Source organism: Acomys minous (assembly GCF_964271855.1).
Source record: "Acomys minous genome assembly, chromosome: 1".
NCBI classification, from domain to species: Eukaryota; Metazoa; Chordata; class Mammalia; order Rodentia; family Muridae; genus Acomys; species Acomys minous.
In genome coordinates this window covers 8,225,080-8,248,243 of record NC_140483.1, presented here as the reverse complement: position 1 = coordinate 8,248,243, position 23,164 = coordinate 8,225,080, and the positions used below count along the sequence as shown (strand labels likewise).

Sequence of the window (23,164 nt, the reverse complement as noted above, 5' to 3'; positions counted from 1 at the left end):
TCTTTTAATTTTATTGAATGTCTATGATTTACATGCTATGCACCAAAAATCCCTCTCCTCCCTCAAGTAAAATAAAACAAACAGACAAACAAAAAATCTTGTCACAGAAGCTGTAGTGTATCATGCAGTATAGCCTTTTGTCCACATGTGTTTACTTTCAAATGTTCATTACTATGAGTCACGGGTCTGGTTTGAGGCTTACACTGTTGTTACTGGATCCTCACTGGGACTGCTGTCGGATATCCCATTGTTGCTGTGTCTAGGAGATTCTTTTTATTTTTTATTTTTTATTAATTTATTCTTGTTACATCTCAATGGTTATCCCATCCCTTGTATCCTCCCATTCTTCCCTCCCTCCCATTTTCCCCTAATTCCCCTCCCCTATGACTGTGACTGAGGGGGATTTCCTCCCCCTGTATATGCTCATAGGGTATCAAGTCTCTTCTTGGTAACCTGCTATCCTTCCTCTGAGTGCCACCAGCTCTCCCCCTCCAGGGGACATGGTCAAATATGAGGCACCAGAGTTCGTGTGAAAGTCATACCCCACTCTCCACTCAACTGTGGAGACTGTTCTGTCCATTGGCTAGATCTGGGTAGGGGTTTAAAGTTTACTGCCTGTATTGTCCTTGGTTGGTGCCTTAATCTTTGAATCTGCAGGTCTGGTCCCTTCATGTGTTCCAGCAGGTCATACATTGGGTAGATGTTGAGGTGAGATCCACTCAGAGCCCTGGATCAGTGCCTGTTCCTTTGTCATAATGACAGGGCCTGCTCTCCTGCTCCCATGTCCCCAGGGTAGGACCCGCTCATCATGGCTGGGCTGGCTCACCCACTCCTGTGTCCTCAGGGCAGGGCTGGTTCACCTGCTCCCTTGTAATCAGGGTAGGGCTCACTCTCCCACTCCCATATCATCATGGCAGGGCCAGCTCTCCTGCTCCCTGTCATCAGGGCAGGGATGGCTCACCCCCTCCCATATCCCCAGGGCAGTATCTGGTAAGGTATTTCAAGACAGGAATCAAACATATTTTTAAAAAAAACATTAAATACAATACTTAAATGAATGGATCAGTAGGTATAAATTATGCATTTTTAGGATAGTTTTTCATTTTCTAAAGTAAAGAATTTTATAAGAATAAATCATAGAATAGAAACACAGTAAACAGTAGTCTGCACTTTGGTGTGTCCTTGTGTGCTCATCTGCATGCGTATGTGTTCTCATGGAGGTGCAGAGACAAGTAAGTCAAGTGTGTATTGATGAAGAGGTCAGTGGTCAGCCTCTGGTGTCATTCCTCAGGTGCCAGCTTTTTTGAAACAGTGTTTCTCTTTGACTAGAAGTCCATGAGTAGGCTAGGATGGTGGCCAGCACACCCCAAGAATCCTTGCCTGCTGCTGCCCCATGCTGAGCCACCAAACACAGAACTGAGGCAAGAGGCCCTGTGAGGCGTTAAGGAAGCACTCCTGCTGTGCACTGAGTCTGATGTGGCTTCCAGAACCTTCCTTAATGACAACGCAATGATGAGTGTGTAGTTCCCGCATCCCCAGCAGGTCCACCCTTGGCCACTCCTCCTAAGGGCCCACCAATCCAAACTCACAACACTGGAAGAATCCTAACGATGCTTCTGAAGAAATACAAGATAGAGGAAGTTGTAAAGAAACTCAAGTGCCTCAGCATCCACCCCAGGGAAGGCTGGGGCAGTGCAACTGCACATGGTTAGCTGAGCCGACGCCAGCTGTCTCACCAGTTTTCTGACTATACCAAATGACTGCTAGTAGACTTTTGTTTTCATAATATAGCATTGTACTACAAACATTGAAACAGGAGGATCGACCTAATGAAAGATGCACTAGTACAGAAACAATATAGAATGTAATGTTCTTCTTGCAGAAAATTAAGTATATCAGTACATCTGAAATGGAAAAAGCATAATGACGAAAGATATACAGCACAATATCTTGTGTTCTCCTATTTGTAAGAGGCAGTTTTGCTGAGTGCATATGGCACTGCACATACAGAATTGTAGTTCTGTGCAGAATACAGAACTCAGGGAATGAAACTTGAGAGGGGAATTTTATTAATTTGGTTCATTACATAATAGCCGCATGATGCTTTTGCAATTAAAAAGTGGGCAAATGAGAGAATCCAATAAAATCTTAGAAAACTATGAGTCATTTTTTTAGTTTAAGAAAGTTACTGGTCAAGCCCGGCGTGGTGGCGCACATCTTTAATCCCAGCAGAGGCAGAGGCAGGCAGATCTCTGAGTTCAAGGCCAGCCTGATCTACAAAGCGAGTCCAGGACAGTCAGGGCACGCAGAGAAACCCTGTCTCGAAAAACAAAACAAACAACAAAAAACAAACAAACAAAAAAAGCCACTAGTCAAATTTCTTAATTCTAAATTGTTTCTCCTTTAACACTTCAGTAATATTAACTGCAGAGGCACGTTTGATAGCCCACCACAAAGAACTTAGTGGGAAGAGTGATGAATAGCATCAACTCAAATCCAGACCATAGTATGCCAGCACAAACACCAGTTCCTGTAGTCCCAGAATTCAGCAGGCCAGGGAAGGAGATCTGCATGATGCATTCCAGAACTCTGAAGTCTTCCTAAAGAACACAGCCATACCCCAACTTAAAAACAATTAAATAGACATTTTAAGTATTTCCTTTCAAAATAAATTTTTGCTGCGTGTGTATAATTCTCAGTGTATACACACTATGTAGGTACCCATGAAGGCCAGCTGGAACTGGAGTTACAAGTAGTTGTGAACTGCCTGATGTGGGTGTTGGGAACCAAACTTGGGTCCTTTGTAAGAGCAGCAAATTGTCTTAACCACTCACCCATCTTTCCAAGTCCACAAATAAATATTACCTACTTACTTATTATTGTATTATTTTTAAAATGCTATCTCTGAAACTTATGGGAAAAATGTATACTGGTTGGGCAATAAATTATTCATTAATTCAAAGCTATTTACCACATAAAACTCTGTGAAGCTAGTATGCGTCTCAAAGACATACATATACAATTTCTATGTACACGGGCTTCCAAGCTAATATTTCTGAAGATAACATTAAATAAAATGAGTGAAGAATTAAATACTATATTAAATAATACATTTTAAAAACATTCACAAGTGGAAGAGATTGTTTCTAGGAAAGAACAAGAGAAGAGAGACTTTAAAAAAATCAGTTGACTGGTTCATTTATCTTTGTCTTTTTCTCCCCCGCCCCCCCCCTTTTTTTTTTTTTTTTTTTTTTTTTTGAGACAGGGGTTCTCTGTGTAGCCATGGCTGTCCTGGCTTTCTTTGTAGACCAGGCTGGCCTCGAACTTAAAGCGATCTGCATGCCTCTGCTGGCATTAAAGGTGTGTGCCACCATGCCAAGCTAGTTGATGGATTCTTAAAGGGTGAGCACTTCTAAGCAGTGTAGCTAGAATGCCAGTAGTGAGATGCTCCTTAGGTACCTTGGCTTCAACATAGCAAAGAAACATGTCTCAACTCTCTTCTCCATATGCTCATGGCTGGTGCTCTGACAAGAATGGCAGGGCTATCAAGCCAATGGCTCATAGCAGAGACTCAGACTCACCAGTCAGCATTATGTCAGCCTTCATCTTTTAAAAAAGAATTCATTACAAAAGTCTTATTTCTCAAATATTCTTTTCCCATGGTAATTTATCATCCATTCTACTGATTACATGTTATCTTTTGGAACAAAGTCTCCTTGTGTAGCCTTGGCCTAGAACTATGCATAGTCTTGCCCAATGCCCCTAGTCATGAGAGTGGAGAGAGATGCATCACCACACCTGGGATGAGTGGTCTTTACAACATTTGATAACATCATTTACTTATTTTATGGTGGTGCCGGGCAGCATGTGCATGTCTGGAGGCAATCTGAAGGAGTAGGTTCTCTCCTTGCAACGTGTGGATGCTGTCGATGGAACTCAGGTCTTCAGCCTTGGTAGCAGGTTTACTACCTGTTGAGCCCTTATTGGTCCCTTAAATTATCTTTTGAAAATCTAATCATGCCATTGTCTCCTTGGGTGCTTTTAATACCCAACCCCAAAAGACATCTCAAAACCTCCAAATGAAGTCATAGGCCTTAGAATACCAAACAAATCCTTGATCTGTCCCAGAAACAATTCCCTTATCTTCCTTCATTGTCCAGTCCTCACTTATAGTGCTCAAAGCCTTCTACACACTAACGATAACATTTCCATGCTTCAAGGCTGGGCTTACATTTCACTTGTACCTATTTTTCCACACACAGTAAAGTGTCTGATACATTTGAGGAGCAGATGAAATCTGTCAGAGAGATAGAGTGGGGAAAAAAACATGTAAGACTGGAAATGAAGGCAAAAGACCGTGCTTTCAGAGTAGGATACGTACTATCAAGAGATACAGAATTCCTTGAAATCAGTATCATCACTCTGACAAGTGGAAGCACACATCCCCATAGGTTTAATCTTTGGTTTGTAAAAGTTTTGAATGAAACTAAGTAAGGAAAAAACTGATCCAAGTATAAGATAGAAATATAATGTCATAGAAGTTAATGGAAAGACATCAGAAAGAAAGCCCATGATTCACAGATACCAAATGCTATGAGATGCCATGGCAACAGGGTCACTGTGGAAGGGGCTACAGGGTAAAAGGAAGTCTTTCATTTTTCTTTTAAAATCCTGTGAGTTAATAACATGATATGATTAAGGAAGCATATAAAAATGTCATTTATGACCCACACAACTACAGTGTCCATTAGAGCAGTAAGCTCAAAGAAGGCTGAGGATAATTCCGTTCAATAAGGTAGCTATGAGATAAAACCCAAGATATAGGAAAAGGCCAACTCTTATTAGCCATTTACCATCGACATCTAACGTGACTCTACTAGATTTTCTTCATACTTAAATACAGTCCATTTAAATGACTGAAAACATTTCCCCTTCCTTATCAAGTTAGCAGATGTCTGCCTCTGCAGCAAAGAGAAACAGGGATAAGGTACACAGCCTCACCAAATGCTTGTTTAGAGTTTACACATTAGTTACCATACTCAACTGTTTGTGTACTACACACTGAATTAATCATTCCCTTCTGTCACCAGACATGCAGAATATAAGCAGCCAGGTTCACAGCGTTTTGAGTTTGTTCTAAAAATCTCTCCTGGTGACACCAGTCAAGTGTCAAATTAATCTGTTTCTTGAGTATTAACAATAATCTATATAAACAGAATGTATGCTGTATTAAAGTATATATCAAAAAATGGAAGGAACACTTTTAAAGTGCTAGTAGCTAACACAGCACTAAGTTTTAACTTATGCACTGAAATTTTACTTCCATGCATATTTTTTCTGTTGTCCTTTTAAAACACTGCTTCAAATGACATTTACAGATACTTTGGTTAGCAGTGGGATGCTGAGTGCTACCACAATATGTCATGAACCACTAGACGTTTTATGTTTAAAATGAAAAACTGTGGGTAACACTTTATTTTAATGGCAAAATAATTAGTTCCAGATTATAATGAAAATCCTATAGCAGTGAATAAATTATGACATCTACATGGATTTGAAATAAATTTATTATGATCAGTGTTATCACAGTGAATACTGAATGAATTAGTAATGATAAAAGATCCAAAGTATTAGCAGCAATGCAATAAAACATCAAGAGAAGGCAGGAAGTTTCTGGTCACTTTGTCATCAAAGTAACTCTGAAGAGCATGTGTGCACGTCAGAGTCCAGGAATTAACTGGCAGTGAATAAAAAAATGAAGAGAGTATATGGTTAAGTATCTTTCCAGTAATATGAAAAATTGCTTTTATATATCTACAGACTGGACTCAGTCTGACCCACATATATTAGCTATGAATAAATAAACGTTAGATTAAAAATCCAATACTCCTCCTTCCTCGTTACCAGACAATGCATAACTGTATTAGACTGTACAAATACTATTTCAACACTGGCTGGTCTATGTTATCAGATGTTTTGATGAGTAGAAAGACTGTATTGCATATGATTTTTCTAGTCCTTAAGGTTTTTAAGCTCCTTAAAGGGATAAATTATACTTAATCGATATTTTATCATTATCACCGTGTATCTGATAAAAGGCACTTGGTGCCAGTAAATAGGGCTACTCTTAGGAATTGGGAGCTTCAATTTTGTTTCTCATTAATAGTCTCATTACTGTTGTTGTTGTTGTTTTTGTTATTTAACAGGTTAGAGAATGTGAGGCTGCAAGGCCCTTAATATTACATCATAAACCAGGAGACACCACAGTTTGCCAAAGGGTTTATATTATTAGTGTGTGAAGTATCTTTCACTTACTATTGTTGTTCACTCCCCTTCACTTCCTAAACAAACCTATAAGTAATGGGCATGCAGAGCAGGGGCGTCTGCTGCACTTATTACAAAGTAGTAAAGTCTAGTGGGCTGCCATCCTGCAGGGGAAGAAGAATACCCACATACTGGGTCTGAATGGGGTAGAATCTCTTAGTGTGAGCCTAGAAAGGAATCTCCTCTGTCAAGCTGAGAAGGACACTACCTGTACGGGCAGGCAACATAGCTACTCTGACCTCAAAATGTTGGGAAAGGCATCCCAGCTGGCAGGAAGATGACAGTTCAGTGTGGGAGACAGGGACCGCACGAGAAGGGTGTCTAGGTCAGAGAATGTGGTCCCCACTGTGGTGAGTGGAGTTTGGTTATGCCATCAGGAAAATGAGGGGCAGGCTTCTCAGAGCTGGAAAAATGAAGAGAAGTCAGGTATGGTAGTGCATTCCTGGGTACCAGCTATTGGGATGTGGACAAGAGGAATGCTGGAGCTCAGGAGTTTAGGAGCAACAGAACACTACAGAATGAAACTTAGGGTGCTGAATAGGAACAGTTTTCAAAATTAACTCATGGCTTTTAACATCCATGCCAACTGACACAGAAGTCAACACAGATGTAACATGTGACTTAGTGCCTTAGCTTTATCCATTAAAAGTAACCATCCCCTGAAACACTCCCAATGACAAGGTGAACTTACTAAAGGGAACAAGAGTTCCTTGGAAAAATTATGGAGGCCAGAGTATTTTCTTTTCCCAGACAACAGGGATGTTTTGTGTGATCAGGACACAACAGAAAGTATGCCATGCTTCTCTTTGGCCAATGTTAGCATTAAAATAGAGAGACAGGGATGTTGGCTCATTGACCAAACAGGACAGTATGAGCCCACACTGATAACAAGTAAATTGACAGTGGGATAGGGAATAGAAATACAGTTTCCAGGTACCTGCTTTAAAACACACTCTTTAATTAAAAGGGAAAGAACTATTCTAGTGGAGAATATCATCTTAGTCATCTCCTTTGTCAGGTGGTTGAAATGAATAAATACCACCAGCAACAGGATAACTCAGGACCATTTGGAATCTGGTCAGTACAGTCAGAGGACCACAGTGTCACTCTTAAGCCTTTCCTACCCAAAATATGTGTCCTGCATCCAAGCAGGGAAAACCCAGACAGATTCTACAGGACAACTAACTTGTAATCTTCAAAAGGGTCAAAAGTCACCAATACAATACTCCACATTCAAGTTAACTTAGAAAGAAAGACAAATAGGACCTTTTAACATTTTAATTTTTATTTTCTTCAACAATTTCATACACGTATACAATTAACTTTGATCACTTTTAATTTCCTTTCTCTGATTCCTTTCCCTTTCTCATAGATACCCTTCCTCTTCTCAAACAGTCCTTTCCCAATTAAAATCAAACCAAACCAAATCAAAACTACATTGAGTTTAGTTATTGCTGCTTGCAGGGTCACGGGTTGGGTTTACTTACTAGAGTGTGGGTAACTTCTAAGTGGCTATACCAAGGAAGAAAAGGGTACCACCTCCCAAAGCAACTATTAAAACGAGTGGGCACATAAGATTCTTTAGCTATAATGATTGTGAGGATGTAGTCTTGTTTTAGGTTGCATACATCTTCCAAAACTGATTAATAAAGCTGGCAAAGCTTGAAGGGAAATCTAGAAGTATAAGCCAGCACTTACTTTCTGGTGCTGAGGCTTGGATTATGGTCATATAGGGAATGTTCTCATGTGTGAAAAATGTTCATAGTGATGCATCAGTAGGCAGGACTTGCAAATTTTTACCTTGCAAGTTTGATATTCTTTTGTGTACTGTGTGTGTGTGTGTGTGTGTGTGTGTGTGTGTACACTTTCAGCAAATTTTAGTTTCAAATATGTTTTTTAATTTCTAAAAGTTTCATTTTTCTTTTATTTCTTCTAAAGTTTTGTTATAGTCATGCTTTCCTCTTGATGTTTAAATACATTGGAAAAGCAACTTTAAAAGCTTTATCTAATTGTATCATTTTATATTGCTGGGTTTGTTTCTACTTGTAGAATTTCCTCTCTTCTGATTATAGGTCAGAGTTTGCTACACTTGCGCCCTCTCACCCCAACCCCAGGACTTAATGAATAGATACTAGATAATACACATGCTCTATTTTGAAGAGGTTAGAGTTTTTCCATAAATCACCTCCAGGAAAAAACAAACTGTTATAGTTATTTTTATATAACTGTGTTTCTCTTATTTTCTCTCTTAAGCTGGCTATCAGAGAAATAATTGAGACTCTTTTATATATTTGTTTATAAGGCTTTACAACACAATCTTGAGCAGTTTAAGTCTGTTTTTAACCCTCTGGACCTTATCTGTGCTAAAATACACAAGTTACTTGCTTTTTAGTTTTTTCTTTGCTCCAACTGCATCTTCTCCGTCTCTCCTGCACTTCTGCCTGTGGCTGCACCCCTACTGAATCCTCTACTTTCTCTTCTCACTCTCCTTCCCTACCTGTTATGGAGTCCACCCTATTCTCTCCCCTGCTCAGCGACTGGCTGTAAGCTGCTTTATTGACATACAAGGGGACACCTGGGGAGCAGAGTTTATACAACACTGAGACAGGACATTCTCAGAAGAAGGCTTGCAACAAGATATGGGGAGTATAGAAATCAGCATTTGACTCACACAATAACTTTATGCCAACAACAAACAAACAAAAAAACAACTAGGCTGCTTGTCTAGCTAAGCTCATTTTTTTGCTTCTTTGAAATCAAATCCTACATTAGCTACTGTACTGTGCCTAAAATTCATTGATTTTTAAAAATGTAATCCAGTTTTTCGAGATTAGGGCCAAAATTTCTACCAGTCATATCTTTATGTACATTTTAATATTGGTTCTAAAACAAAATTTTTGTCTTAAAACATATTTTTCTTATTTGTTTATTTCACAAATAGTTCATGATTATAAAATGTTCAATATGCAACTAAGACAAAAAAACTTATACAAATAACTAAGACTACCTCCCTGATGCTCCAATTTTGAAATTCTAAAACTTTATGGATCATTTTGTTTCTTCCCAGATCCACATTTAGGAATCTATAAATTCCTATATTCTAAAATTGACTTTATTCATTTTTAATCTTAACTTTTCTCTGTTTGTTTCATGTCATGATGTGCAGAATTTATTCCTTTGGGTGCTTTTTAAAGCCTACCTTTGCATGTACATTTGGGTGTGTGTGTCTCACATGCTTGTATATGTGCACATCATGACAAGACTGTGGACATCAGAGGACAACTCACAGGAGTTGTTTAGTCACGTCTCTTCTCCCAGCATTTGGGTCCTGGGGGTCAAGCTCAGGTCATGATGTTTGGAAATGGGTGCCTTCACCAGCTGAGACATCTGGTCAGACCAATTTATCCCTTTTCAAAACTGTTGTGCATAGACAGTCCTTATAAAGAGATACAAATTAATCACAGTTTTTTCTTAGATAAACTTTTAATGAATACTTTTGCATGAGAACATTATACATAAAACTATCTTGTATGAAAATTGTATACATGAGTTCATTTCTATATGGACAATAGGAGAATGAATTTTTTGAGTCAAATTGCATGTATTTTGATGCTATGAAAAATGGCAGTTGTATTTTCAAATTACATTGCCTAAGTGTGCATTGTTTATATTCTGCAATATTATTCATTTATTATTTATTCTTTTTTTGGGGGGGGTTGCCATTTAATCCACACTAGCCTCAACTCTATTCCTAGCTGAGGACAGACTTCACTTCCTCATCATCTGCTTCTGCCACACTGGTGCCTGGTTACAGGTATGGCCTCACACTGCATTTTCAAATCCCTTTCTCTGGGTGCTTTAAGTTATCATCAGTAAGAAGATTATTTTACTACTTCTTTTACAAGTTTTGTTTGTTTGCTTTGTGGCTAGTCTCAAATTCATAAAGATCCTGCCTCATCTTCCTAAGTACAGGCATTCCAGATGTGAACCACGATATCTGCCTTCCCTTACAACTTTTGTGCTTTTATTTTACTATCTTGAAACACTGAATAACTATTAAGGAAAGAATAAACTATTTGTTAAATTTTATTGCGACAATTATATTTTGATCCATCTCAAGCAACATATACACATAAATGCATTCATAAAACAAGGCAAAAATAATGTAAAACTTTAATTAGGTTAGAAGCAAATGAGGAGAGTTATCATTGTTCACTGGGAAAGACTATTCCAAGAAAAACTAAGATCTTTAAAAGCTAGAAGAACATATTCACTATTTGACTACTTAAAATATAAATACCCTACACATACATAGTAGATGCACAGCTTGGTCAACATATGGGTCTCCTAACAATGGGAATGGGGCTGTCTCTGACTCCGATTCTCTAAATAGGGTTGCGTACCTCTGGACCCCTTTCTCCTAGCTGGGCTGCCTGTCAGGCCTCAGTGGGAAAGGATGTACTTAGTCTACTGTGACTGGAGGTGCCAGGATGGGTTGGTACTCCTTGAGGGGGAATAGGGGGAGGGATGCATGAAGGTGAGATGGAGGAGGCTAGGATCAGGATGTAAAGTATTTAAATAAAATAAATATTTAAAAAGAAGTAAAATAAATAAAAAAAATTAAAGGCCTGGAGGTTGTAGAGGAACTTTACTCCAGCAACATGGCTTCTCTGATCACATTCAAAGACCTTCTAGGTCTGTGTGATCAGGCTGGAATGCATACATGCCCTTACTACACACCTTTAATTCAAAACAATGAAGGAAAATTAGTTTGTAGAAGGAAGCTCCCATGTTTGTAAGTGATGTCTAATTGAGAGGCAAAGTGACTAATCAAAGCAAGATGACAGAATAGGATACATCAACTTTCACAAGGACAAAGAGGAAGGAGAGGTGACATAAGAGGGAGAGAGGAGGGAGAAGCTTTACTTGGACAGTTTTACAAAAAGAGGATGCAGAGAGAGAACAAACTAGACACACATGAAGACAGATGAGCCAGAGAATGAGAAGGAGCCAGAAAATTAGAACAGGTTACCAAAGTTGGTATTAGGCCAAGCGAAGCAATTCAGTCAGTAGTTGAGAGAAGCCAGTTTGAATCAGTCAGCTTGAAGAGGCGTTTGAACCAGAAAAGTCAAACTAGCCAGCCAGAGTTCAGAAAGAACTAGAAAGTGTGAACTTACTCAGAAGTAAGTCTCAGAGGCTGAAAATATTCTAGCCCTAAATTAGATTGTATGGAGGTTAGAAGCTTCCAGGAGTAGGCCTAGGTTAGCAGAAGGAGGCAGTGAGCCTCAGAGATAATGATTACATCAGGCTAATAAAAGAAACATTTCTAGGCAGTGTAGCATTTGAGTGCTTTCCCATACTCTAAGGGCCCTGGGTTCCATTCCAAGTATAATCCCAAAAGTAAACATACAAACCAGTAAGTTAAAAAAGAAAGTAGCAAACTGGTGCAAAACCATATCAAAATCAAAGCATCCAACTTCTTGGTGCTGGTTGAGGACTGGGCAATGAGGCGTTGGGAAGTTCTGAGAATAGCATGTGGAGAGAACATTCATATAGACTGAAGCAGTCAGAAGGAAACTGATATTAGAGGCTGCAGGGTTTGAATATCAAGTGTCCTTATTACTCATGGTCTGAATGCTTAGGGTGCTGCTATTTGGGGAGTTCGTGAAAACTTTAGGAGATAGGATACAGCTTAGAGGCTACTGGTCATGGGGACCCCCTTCCCAATATATAATCCTTGCTTCCTGTCATGCTTTCTGCTTCCTGCACCCATAAAGTGAGGAAACACTTGTCCCACGAACTCCTGCTGCCCAGGCACATAAAGCTGCTCTCTCTGAAACCAAGAGGCAAAAAAGTAATTCCTCTATTAACTTGTTTCTCACAGGCAATGGACCACAGTAATAAAAACTGACCTACATTATGCACTGCATGACAATCATCAAGACCATTGCATTGCCCGAATCTGCTCAGAAGACTGAATAGGAAGGAGAGGTCTAGAGAGAACATACAAAGTGCCATCTTCTGACTAAATGTAGGAAGATATCTTGTAAGTCCAACATAATGCTCATTAAAGTCAAACTGTTATGTGCTACAACTAAAATGCTCATTGTTGCTTCTATTCTTTTGTCTTGCCTATCTATTCTTTAGATCTTTTTGCCTGATTTGATTTTTATTTGATTACAGATGCACAAATCCAGTGTATATTTCATTGGATAAGGGTTTGTGGATGTTACGTTCAGAGTGTGTTTATATGGCTGAAATGTCTTTTGTCTCCTCACTAGAACATGAACCTTCGCTATGATTCTTAAATTATGGTATGAATAATCAGCAATTAGTATTTTTCCTGTCTTATAAGTTCGCTTGTTGAACATACAAGGTATCCTATGCCAGTCTTTAGCAAATATTTTTTCTCCACTCTTTCTGTCTAGACTAAAAATTGTGAGAATCTTTTTCTTTAGTATTCTTAGAGTAATGCTCAATAATATCTAAAAGAATGTGTGGTGGCTTGAATGAAAAAGTTCCCCATAAAGTTCCCCTATGTTTGTATACTTAATCCCTAGTTGGTAGAACTGCTTGGGAAGGATTAAGGGGGGGCAGCCTTGCTGGAAGAGGTGTGTCACTAGTGGTAGGCTTTGGGGTTTCAAAAGACTCATGCTCACTCTTTCTCCTTCCTGCTTGTGGATGAAGAGTTAAACGCTTAGCTACTGCACCAGCACAATGCCTGCCTGTGTACCCAGCTCCCCATTATGATGATCATGCACTGTAACCCTCTGAACTGTAACCCCCAAATGAACCCTCTCTTCTACAAATTGCTTTGGCCATGGTGTTTTCTTACAGCAACAGAAAAGCAGCTAACATCAACTGTAACAAAGAGTGGGCTAGCGATGTGAAAGTGCTGCCTTTCAGAGGAATATGGACCACTTTGGGAATCTGGACTAGAAAATGGATAGACCACTTAGGGTTAGTGCTCAATAGGCCATCCTACTAGAATCCTGGAAGACTGAGAGAAATGTGGACTACAGAGGCCCAGCCCAAGAGATTTCAGAGGGGAGTGATATTATCAACTGGGCTGGAGGCCATTCTTCTGGCATTTTGGGAAAGAAGGTGGTTGCCTTTTGCCCTTGTCCTAAGAATCTTCTTGAGCCTAAATTAAAAATAGTATAAATTTCCTTGGCAGAGGAGATTTCAGACAGTCTAATACTGACTGTCATGTGGTTATTAATAATCATTTTTATATAGGTCTACAATAAAAAAAGAGAAACTGGAGCAAAAAGAAGAACAAACTGTACTGTTTGAAGTGAAAAAGAATATCAGAAAAAAAATAAGTTAAAAAAAAGAAAAAGAATACCAGGAAATTGTAATGAAAGAGATGGAAAAGAACGGTCTGTTTTGACATGGAATAAAGGGGGTGGTGTCTTGAGGAAAAGACCTCACACAGCTAAGCTTCTAAACTGTAAAAGAGGGAGACCTGAGGAATTTTCTGCTCCTAAGAAGAAACAACAAAGGGAAACTTGTGTAAATAGAAAACGTAATTCAAAGGACCAACCTTCACTCCAAGCAGGCAGTTGTCCATGTGGTTCTGATAGTTGAGTAATGAGGGACAAATATGAAAAGGGGTTGTGGAATCTTCTTCTGTGAATAACGCAATTAAGGAGGGCCATGGTGGCCAGGCATGTGTCAGACAACGCTTGGAAAAGTCACTGTGTGAAGCTGTGAAAGTAAATCTTGCATTGCATTGGAGACCCAAAGATGTTAAAGATGCAAGAAACATTGAGACAGATATCTACCCTAGGGAGTTGCAGACACAGAGTGGACCCAGCCCCAAGAGAGAGACATGTGTTATCATCAGCAAAGCTGGAAGGCACCACCTGACCCTTTGACATGCATATGGAACTATAAGGTTTGGGCTTTGCCCTGCTAGGTTTTGGTCTAACCAGTATTTCCTCACTAAGCCCCTTTTCTTCTCTTTAGGAATGTTAATGTATAGTCTCTTACTGTATGTTGGATGTAATTTGGTTTTGGTTTTGGTTTTCTAGGGGTTTACAGTTGAGAGATTGCCTTGAGTCTCAGAAGGGATTTGAGAGTTTTACACTGCGCTGAGACTGTGAGAAACCATGGGAACTTTTGAAGTTGGACTCAATACATTTTGCATTTCGATGCTGCCATGAGCCCATGAGAGCCAGGTCATGGAATGTGGTGGCTTCAGTGAGAATAACCCTCATAAACCCATGTCTCTGAATACTTGAGTTTCCTGCTGGTGGAACTGTTTGGGAGAGATTTCAGAAGTGTGGCCTTGTTAGAGAAGCTCTGTCACTCTCTGCATTGTGCTTTTGAACCAAGATGTAAGTTCTCAGCCATCGCTTCAGCAGCACTCCTGCTGCCTCCTCCATGCTCCCCACCCACGATGATCATGGATTCACCCTCGCGAACCCCGCCACACTTGCTTCTATAAACGCTTATCAAAACAACAGCAAAGTAGCTGAGACATTATGTCTTAAAAAAATATGTAGGACCCATTCAGAGCTACATTCTTCCTTTGGGTTAGTAAATTTTACTTCTAGTTTTTCTTTTCATGAGTAGATATCTTTTCTATTCACACTTTACATTTTGCAGTGACGATAAGTCATTAAGTATACTGATATATCTCACATGTAATTCTTATCACACATTATTTGTGGTCATGTCTATTTATGGATATTACCTTTATTTGTTTTCTTAAAATATTTACTTTTCAGTAGCACCAATTCTATTTTTAAATCCATCTATTGCTGTTATCAATTGAAGAAAGTTTTTTAATTTGGTTACAGTACTCCTTCCCCCTCTAATTATTATTTCTACAAATGTTACTAGTATACTTTTATTAAAACTGATACTATCATTTCCAACCTTACAGAGGTTACTTGTTGTGATATCTTTTAATATCCATCTTCCAAAATAACATTTTCTTAAGTGGCTTGTGAGGCTTTTCCTGTGTATGCTAACAGCTAATCACTCAATAACTATACAGTGTTCCAATTTACCTGGGGAGCCTTTTCATACCCTGTGAAAATTAGTTATTTTTTTCCCCAAAACTAGCGGAGTAAAGATTAGCAAGCTGAGATTTCTCTTTTTAGGACACCAGGAACAGGTAGAATTGATTATTTTGTGTTTGAAACTGAGCCATCTCTTTTATGTTATCAATATATCTGATACTGACTGCTGGTTTTAGAAATATATTCCTTATTATTAATAACTCTATTTATTTATTTATTTATTTATTTATTTTGGTTTTTTGAGACAAGGTTTCTCTGTGTAGCCTTGGCTGTCCTAGACTCACTTTGTAGACCAGGATGGCTTCAAACTCACAGCAATCTGCCTGCCCCTGCCTCCCAAGTGTTGGGATTAATGCAAATGCCACCACACCCAGCCCATTAATAACTTTTTAAAATAAACTTTTTGAGCAGATATTGAATATTTTATTTGAAAACTCGTAAGCATAGGGTGTCAGCACTTGGGATTCCAGCTGCTGACGGCTCTTGCCTAACAAATCTACCTAGTATACCCAATCACTCTTTTTGATGGCTCTCAAATATTCCAACCATCTCTCCAGTCTCTCCTATACAAAACAGCATATCCAATGGCAGGTGTTCACCTTGCCTTGCTTTGGCTTGTTACATCTATCCCAGGATGACACCATGTATGGTTATGCTCTGTATCCACATGACTTGCTGTGACCTGCTGTGTTCTCTGTACTGAGAAATGCACAGAATACATGCTCAGAAAGGGTTTTAAGCAGTGACTATTTTAGTCACATCCACAGTAGTGAGAAGCTTATTAGTATTAAGTTCTGATGAGAATGAAAAATTAAGTTCATTAAAAACTCAAAATAAATATGTCACATGTACGAAGTTACAAAAAAATAGGAAATTTAAATTAGTTTAAAACAGTGCAACATGTTAAATGTCTATTAGATAATCACAATAGTGAATGGAAGCTATTGATTCAACCTGTCATGAACTTCTTCAGTTTTGATTTAAAGCACTCCAAATTTGGCTCAGTAATGAGAAATATAAGAATTATATGATTAATTCTTATGAGATAAAAAAGAATCTTTTTTTTTTTTTTAAACAAAGGACCTTACCCAATAGTTCATGCTGCCTTTGAACACATTATTTAGCCCAAGTGCTAGGGGTTACAAGACTGAGCCAAAATGCCTGGCAGGATCAATATTAATATTATAAATAGAATTTTAAAGAAAAACTAAACATGTGAAAATGATAAACCTTATTACATAGTAATATATTTTCTCACCAAAATAATCTTTCTGCTCTAGCTTAACTCCAGTGTCAGTGATGAGGGTGAGACTCTTCAGTCACTGCCTTGTGGACATGAAGAACGGCATTCCCTTCTCGCAAGTGGACTTGCAGCAGCACCCAAGCCATTTGGGCCGGCAGAGCTTGGTGCTTCGCCAGCCACACCACTTCAGTGGAGAGAGGATTCTGTCCAGTGGAAGCATACAGTACTCTGTGACCTTGCACAAAGTACCCACACTAACCGGTTCTCATTTTCCCTTCCTTGTGGGGTTAGGGAATAAATGTATAACCTAGAAGAATGCTGAAGACTTGCAGATAAAACACTGCACAGCTTTCCCACCCCTACAGTCTCCTTTTAAAATGCAAAATAGAGCCCCACAGGACTTTCTGTCAGAGATGCAGATTTCCTGGCTCTGAGACACACTGAATCAGAATGGACACAATTAACAAATTTCCCAGATGACTCTGAAGCACATTAAAGTGCATGAAGAACTAATGTGCACAATAACCACTGGGGAATGGCTACAACTTCGCAAGGATTTCCCTCTTTGATTTTTCAATATATTAATTAAAATTTGATTACACGTTATTTATTATTTTTAATTTATAGTAGGCATATGTTTGAAGAGCTACCTTGCAGGAATCTGTTTTCTCTTTCCACCATATTTACTTTTTATGATTAAAATGATATGAATATAAATATCTAAATATATTTTTAACATAAGTAGATATTTTAAATAAAATATAAACATATATTTTATTTTATTACATTTTGCCTGTGGCCCCTGTAGCCAAGCCTTTCGCCGGTTCTACACTTTCAGGTATATGTTCCTTTTAATTCTCTAACCCAACCAGGAAGTGGTTGATTACTCTCAGAACATCCATGCCACTACTGCACCACTGGACATATCTTTCCAGGTAGTTCCATATTTGAGAACACAGGACCTATAGCTGAGTGTGACCCCTGATGACTTTTTCTTTTAGCAGCTCGCATAGCGCATCCTGGCACTATGAGTGCTAGCTAGCTAGCAGAAAAGAAGCAGACAGCTCAGTTTTGACTTAGAGAGCATCACAAGTCCTTTTGAAGTGATTCTGTTCCACAATAGGCTGTCAGCAACGTGAAGGATGGGGCTTACTTCAACTATATACTGATGTCATAAACAAAAACAAGCCTGCCCAATACTCTAAATGAATGAATGTTAAATGATTTCTGAATGTTACGTACAAGAATTCCACTGCTTTATGCTTATTTAAAGACGATTAACTGGAAGTTTCAGTAATTATTCAAAAACATTACTGTGGCTATTCAGTTTCAGGAAGTATAAAAGACATTGGAGACTGAAATAATTTTTTTTAAAGGCAAGAAAGAGCAACACTGTCCTACTTCTAGCATGAAGAAGATCCATACTATGTCACAGAAATTATACTATGAGTTTTCACCCTTCCTAGTTGGTAGAGGTGCATGACGGACGAAATAACAAATCCATAGGTGAGAAGTGTGTTAGGATAAGAATAGCTCTGCAGGACTTTTCTTGGGTTGACATGTTTACCACCAGTCTGCTATATTACTGTATTTTCTTACACTGTAATGCACTTTTTGTGGTTACTTCTAAATGTGAAAAACTGCTGGGCCATTGCTTTTAGTTTAAATGACCGTTTTCCCGAGCAGGTGTAAGTGTGCAGGACTGGAGAATGCCCTTTGCATTTGCCCATCCCTGGTACTAATTATCTTGTCACAATGGTTTAGGCTCTTTACTTTAACAATCGCAGAACAATTGAATTCTGTGAGGTCTGACAACAGGGAAGCTAAAGTTCCTTTTTGGACGATGACATTCTGAGCTCATGAAACTAACTGGGTAGCCCGATAACGTCAATTAGGCCACTAAACCTTTAATATGGAAAATAAGTTTCACCAAACCCAATTGCTCAGTGATTATTTAAAATACCGGGAGTGGGGGGTGGGGGGTGGGGTGGGAAGGTGTTCCCAAATGTAGCCCAGGGCAGCCTTGAATGCTCTACGTAGCCCAGGCTGGACTGGACACACAGCGATCCTTCTGTCAGTTTCCCCAGTGAGGGATTAGTTAACCTCGGGCTGCACTTTTGTAATCTTATTTAAGGTGGGTTCTCCTTAGAGCACATCAACATATTAATGAGTTGTCTATGTGTATATAATCCACTCGGCTGGTACATTTTTTTTTTTAACTTCTAATCACGTTTGAGTTCCTATAGGGGAGAACAGCTAAGTCAAATTCTGCGACCCCTCTCTTCACTACTCACCGGTTCCTAAAGTAGTACTCAGTTTCTAGAAGCTTCGACCGAGCCTGCAGCTTGGCTAAAGTAGCCATGGCCTCCAACACTGTGGTTTACCAAACTTGTTACTAGTAGTCTCCATGGCAACTGGGCTGAACCAAGGCACTTCCGACTCACTCCCCTTCCCTTTCACTCTGTTTCAGTTTCAAGTAACTGGACAGAGAATTCGGAATTTTTCATCTGATAACCGACTTCAGCCGACTCGTTCCTTTCTCCTCCTGGAGTGCCAGAGGCGCTGACAGGAAAAGCCCACCAAGCGAAGGGGAGCGAATGGTCGCTTCCGGCTTCCGGTTTCCGCCTCCAGCCAGCTTCCGGAAGTGCCCCTCAAAATGCTGAAGTGCTGTGTGCAAGTGGCCGGGGCTGCGGGAGTTGGAGTCGGTCCTCGGGCCTGAGCCTCGAGGCCGCACTCCCGGGTGTCGTTGATGTTCGGGGCCGCCGGGCGCCCAGCGATCGGAGCCGCCGCCGCCGCCGCCGCCGCCGCCGTCGCCGCCGCCAGGAAGAGCTGGTGAGACCGGCGGGCCGCTGAGGACGGGGCGGGCGCGCTGGCGGGCAGCCCCGCGGGGCTCCGGGATCAGGGACAGCCGTGTACTAAGTTCCTCCAGGCCTCGTTCCCGTCGCCCCTGCTAAACTGGTCCCAATGTACCAGATTCCACGGCTGATGGGATTACAGAACTCCATCCAGGAAGTTTCTGAGTGGAAGAGACGTCAGGCTCTCACACTCCCTGCGCAGCTCGGTTTGTGTAAAACCTAGAAGTTTCCCACCACCTAGGAGGTTCTGTCCTAGTTCACGCCAGATGGCTGTTGTCCCACAATTTTAAGCATGGGGTGGAATGTGTCTTTAGTGTGTCATGACCTACTGCTGCAAGTTTTCAAACGGCTTTCGCAAATCACACTTTTTCCTTATGACATCCCTGTGATGTGAGACTACCTCAGGCACAGAAAATTTAAGAGGTTGTTTCCCTGTGCCCGTGAGTGCCAGCGATAGTAGCTAGGTTTTGGATTTTATGGTTGAAAACCCCTCTTTGCCGCATCCCCACCCCCGTTTCTTCCAAAGCTTTTCCCTTTAGACAAACATAGTGAAACAGGAAAGTAGATATATTGCCGACAATCTTGAAACATAAAAAAATTGACCAGTAAGTCAAGAAGTGCGATTTTTGAAGTCCATGCCGATGGGCTGTGTGATGCTTGATCCTTTTGCATCTCCTACATTGGAAAAGTTGAAAGGACATTTTACGCCAGACGCTTCGTTTGGCTCTTCTCTACAGAGCATTTCTTAACGATTGTCGATTTTTCCTGTGACTTTTATTTGCTTATAATTTTCAGTTAAAAAAGGGGGGGGGAGGAGGAGAATGTTTTTTAAGTGAGCCGTTTTTAATTGGTGTAATCACCTTGGAAATAGAGGCACAGTTCTTAGTGCTTAAGTTTTCATTAGTTTTGGCAGTTGTACACGAGGGAGGAACCACCACACAAAACAAGATAAAGAGACTTCCCAACAATCGGGTGTTTTCCTTCAAAATATACTTTTCATAATGTACCATCTGGTTGTCCTCCTGCCTCAGCCTCCTCAGTACTGGAATTACAGGTGCACGCCGCCTTGCCCAGGCTTTGCTGTTTCTTAATGCAGTTTTTGTTTCATTCATTAAATTGTCTTGCATGATTGTTTTACCCAAGTAGTGAAATTCCTGGCTACTTGTGTTGCTACCACTAAGTAGTTAATTGGTGTCTGCTCTATCTGTGTATGTCATCTCATGTAAATCCTTTGAGATAAGCTCCATACATTCTTTACATCTTAGATAAGGTGACAACAGGGGTGATAATGTAAATAACTTCTCTAAGAGATTGATTAGCAGTATAATTCTAGTGTACTTAAAATTCTTCACCACCCTATTGTATCTATAGGCATATATGAATCAGAAAATACATGCCCCGATTTGTAAACCAACCTGTAATTTCTGAGCTAGTCTGTTTTTTTCAACTGTGTTTTGTGGCTTTGTTTTAACAGCAATAAAATGCCATTAAAATGGATTCTGAACCTTTGCTTCTTCAATTTCATTCTTATTTGGTATCTTGATTTTCTTTACATCTAGGAAACAATATAGTAAAAACTGCTTGTTTGGAGTAGCTGGGTTTTTTGGCTCTGGGTCTTGAACTTAGTTTCCTAAACTGTTAGCTTGGCTTGATTGAACATACTCCTTCAAGTAGAGATTAAAGCAATAGACAGGATGATTTGGAGCAAATAATTGTGGGATAGCTTCTTACTATTCTTTGTGTCAAGCTGGAAACCTTTAAACTAACTTTAATAAGTTTCCCCCATTTTACCTCTATGTAAACCGTTAAGAGTGTTTGTCTTATTCACATAGCAGAAGAGTTAAGATCTTTTTTCTGTGAAGATTGTAATAAGGTCACGTTCACCAAGTCAGCCTCTGGTTTGTATATTCTGCATGCCCCTATCATCTGGCTCTGTGGCAAGCAGTAGGGTAGGTACTTACATTTAATTCTTAGCTGTTTTCATATTTTTAATCTAGGAATTCAGGGTATATATCAAGTAAACACACTGTAACGTACCATGTATAAGCGAGAATCAAGACATTTCTTACCCTACCAAAGCTTGTTGACAGAATGAATTACTTTTCAAATTCAATTTTTTTGTCTTGTTAGACTTAGATTCTGACTGCATTTCATTTAGGCATTTTAAAAAATGAGTAATTGACTTGTTGGAAGTGATTAGAGGCAGTTTGAAAAGTTTGGGTGACTCTTGCAGTCTGTTATTAAATGAGGTCACAGAAAAAGAAAATTGTCTCCAAGTTTGATAAATGAGTTATTAAATCACTAGTTGAAAAGTAGAATTAGACTTTGCTTTTTAAATTTTTATTTTTATTTTTAACTTAAAGGTCAGCTGTTTAAGTTCTCAATTTTTTTCCTAGGGTAAACAGGAAAGGAATTAGTTTTCTCAGATGTCTCTGGTGACAAAGTGACAGAGCAGTGGCTTCCAGCAGACCCTGCAACTGAATGCAGTCAGTGGAACTTTAACACATTTGGGGGAATGGATTCTCCTGGTTCTTAGAGAACATTGTGATTCTTAAGTAGGGAAGAGAAATTCGATTCTTATTATTCATATCTGTTTTTTGAGGCAGGACTCAGATGCTTTGAAGACAGGGTGTCAGCTGTGTAGCCCAGGGTAGCCTCACCATTTGCGAGAATTCTGCCTCTGCCTCCTTAAGTGCTGAGATTCCAAGCGAGATCCACTACACCAAGCCGTAAGGAGAGTATTTCTTTTTGTTTTAGACATCCAGTTTGTCATGTACCCATGTACATGCCAAGGTCAGAAGAGGTTATAGGATGCCCATCCCCCCACCTACCCCAAGCTGTAGATTTAGGTGGTTGTGAGTTGTGCTACCTGAGTGCTGGACACCAAACTTGGGTCCTCTGGAAGATTTAGTAAGGATTCTTAACTGCTGCAGAGCCATCCCTCCCTCCCCGGACACAGCCTCTTAATAAATGGCTGGACAAGACCTGTTTCTTTGTTGTGGTGGTTTGGAGAATCCAGATATACTTTTAAACACTCTCTTGTTACACTGGTATTTTTACCAGTATCCAGAACAAAACAAACAAACAAACAAAAATTCCTGAAAAAATTGTCTCTGCCTGCCTCTTAGGAAGAGCAGTTGCTGGAAGTGGAGGCACCAAAAGCATTAGTCAGTAACAGAATAATTAACTGAGTTAGGGGCATCTGTTTTCTGGGCTTGCTTTCTTCTTCCTCTCCGTCCATGTACTCAGCTGACACATCAGATGCAGGAATGGTAGTTCATACCTGTAATTCCAGTGCCCTTGGGAGAAGAGGAAGGAGGACCAGGAGTTGAAGACTAGCTTGGCTTATGCTTCCTATCAGCAGGGACAGGAGGAGCTGATCTGGTTTATCAGTCAACTTTCAGTCCTTCTGGGAAGATACGAGTAGGAAGGTAGGATAAGGCAGCTTCCTGGTTTTTCATAAAACATAAATCTTTGGGGAGAGGAAAGCTTCTTCATGCCATGTTTTGTTCCTGTTGGGCATGCATTCTTGAGGAAAATCTTTTTGGAAATGATGGTAAGGAACTCAAAGATGGCAGTGTGTTAATAGTACTTAAAAGGCACATCGAAGTGAACCTGATTCGAGGCTCTGCGTTTAGGAAACAACTGGCTCGTGAGATCATGGAACAGCTACATTTACTACTGCTCAGCATGGCCCAATGATGCCCGAC

The 23,164-nt window shown here is 39.8% G+C and overlaps 2 protein-coding genes across 6 annotated transcripts in view; one reads left to right on the top strand and one right to left on the bottom strand.

The window, feature by feature from the left end:
• Positions 1 to 19,163, bottom strand: part of SPATA17 (spermatogenesis associated 17) — a 164,811-nt gene extending 145,648 nt beyond the window's left edge. Inside the window, 2 exon segments of the mRNA XM_084783343.1 lie at positions 18,894 to 18,972; positions 18,975 to 19,163. Coding sequence (XP_084639469.1) covers positions 18,894 to 18,972; positions 18,975 to 19,008 — 113 coding nt within the window. The 5' untranslated portion in view covers positions 19,009 to 19,163.
• An 80-nt stretch (positions 19,164 to 19,243) lies between these two features.
• Positions 19,244 to 23,164, top strand: part of GPATCH2 (G-patch domain containing 2) — a 130,759-nt gene continuing 126,838 nt past the window's right edge. For 3 of the 5 annotated variants that reach the window (XM_084783294.1, XM_084783298.1, XM_084783299.1), the window contains exon 1: positions 19,244 to 19,431. In XM_084783294.1, coding sequence (XP_084639420.1) covers positions 19,349 to 19,431 — 83 coding nt within the window. In that variant the 5' untranslated portion in view covers positions 19,244 to 19,348. The other 2 variants (XM_084783296.1, XM_084783295.1) reach the window with 2 other exon arrangements.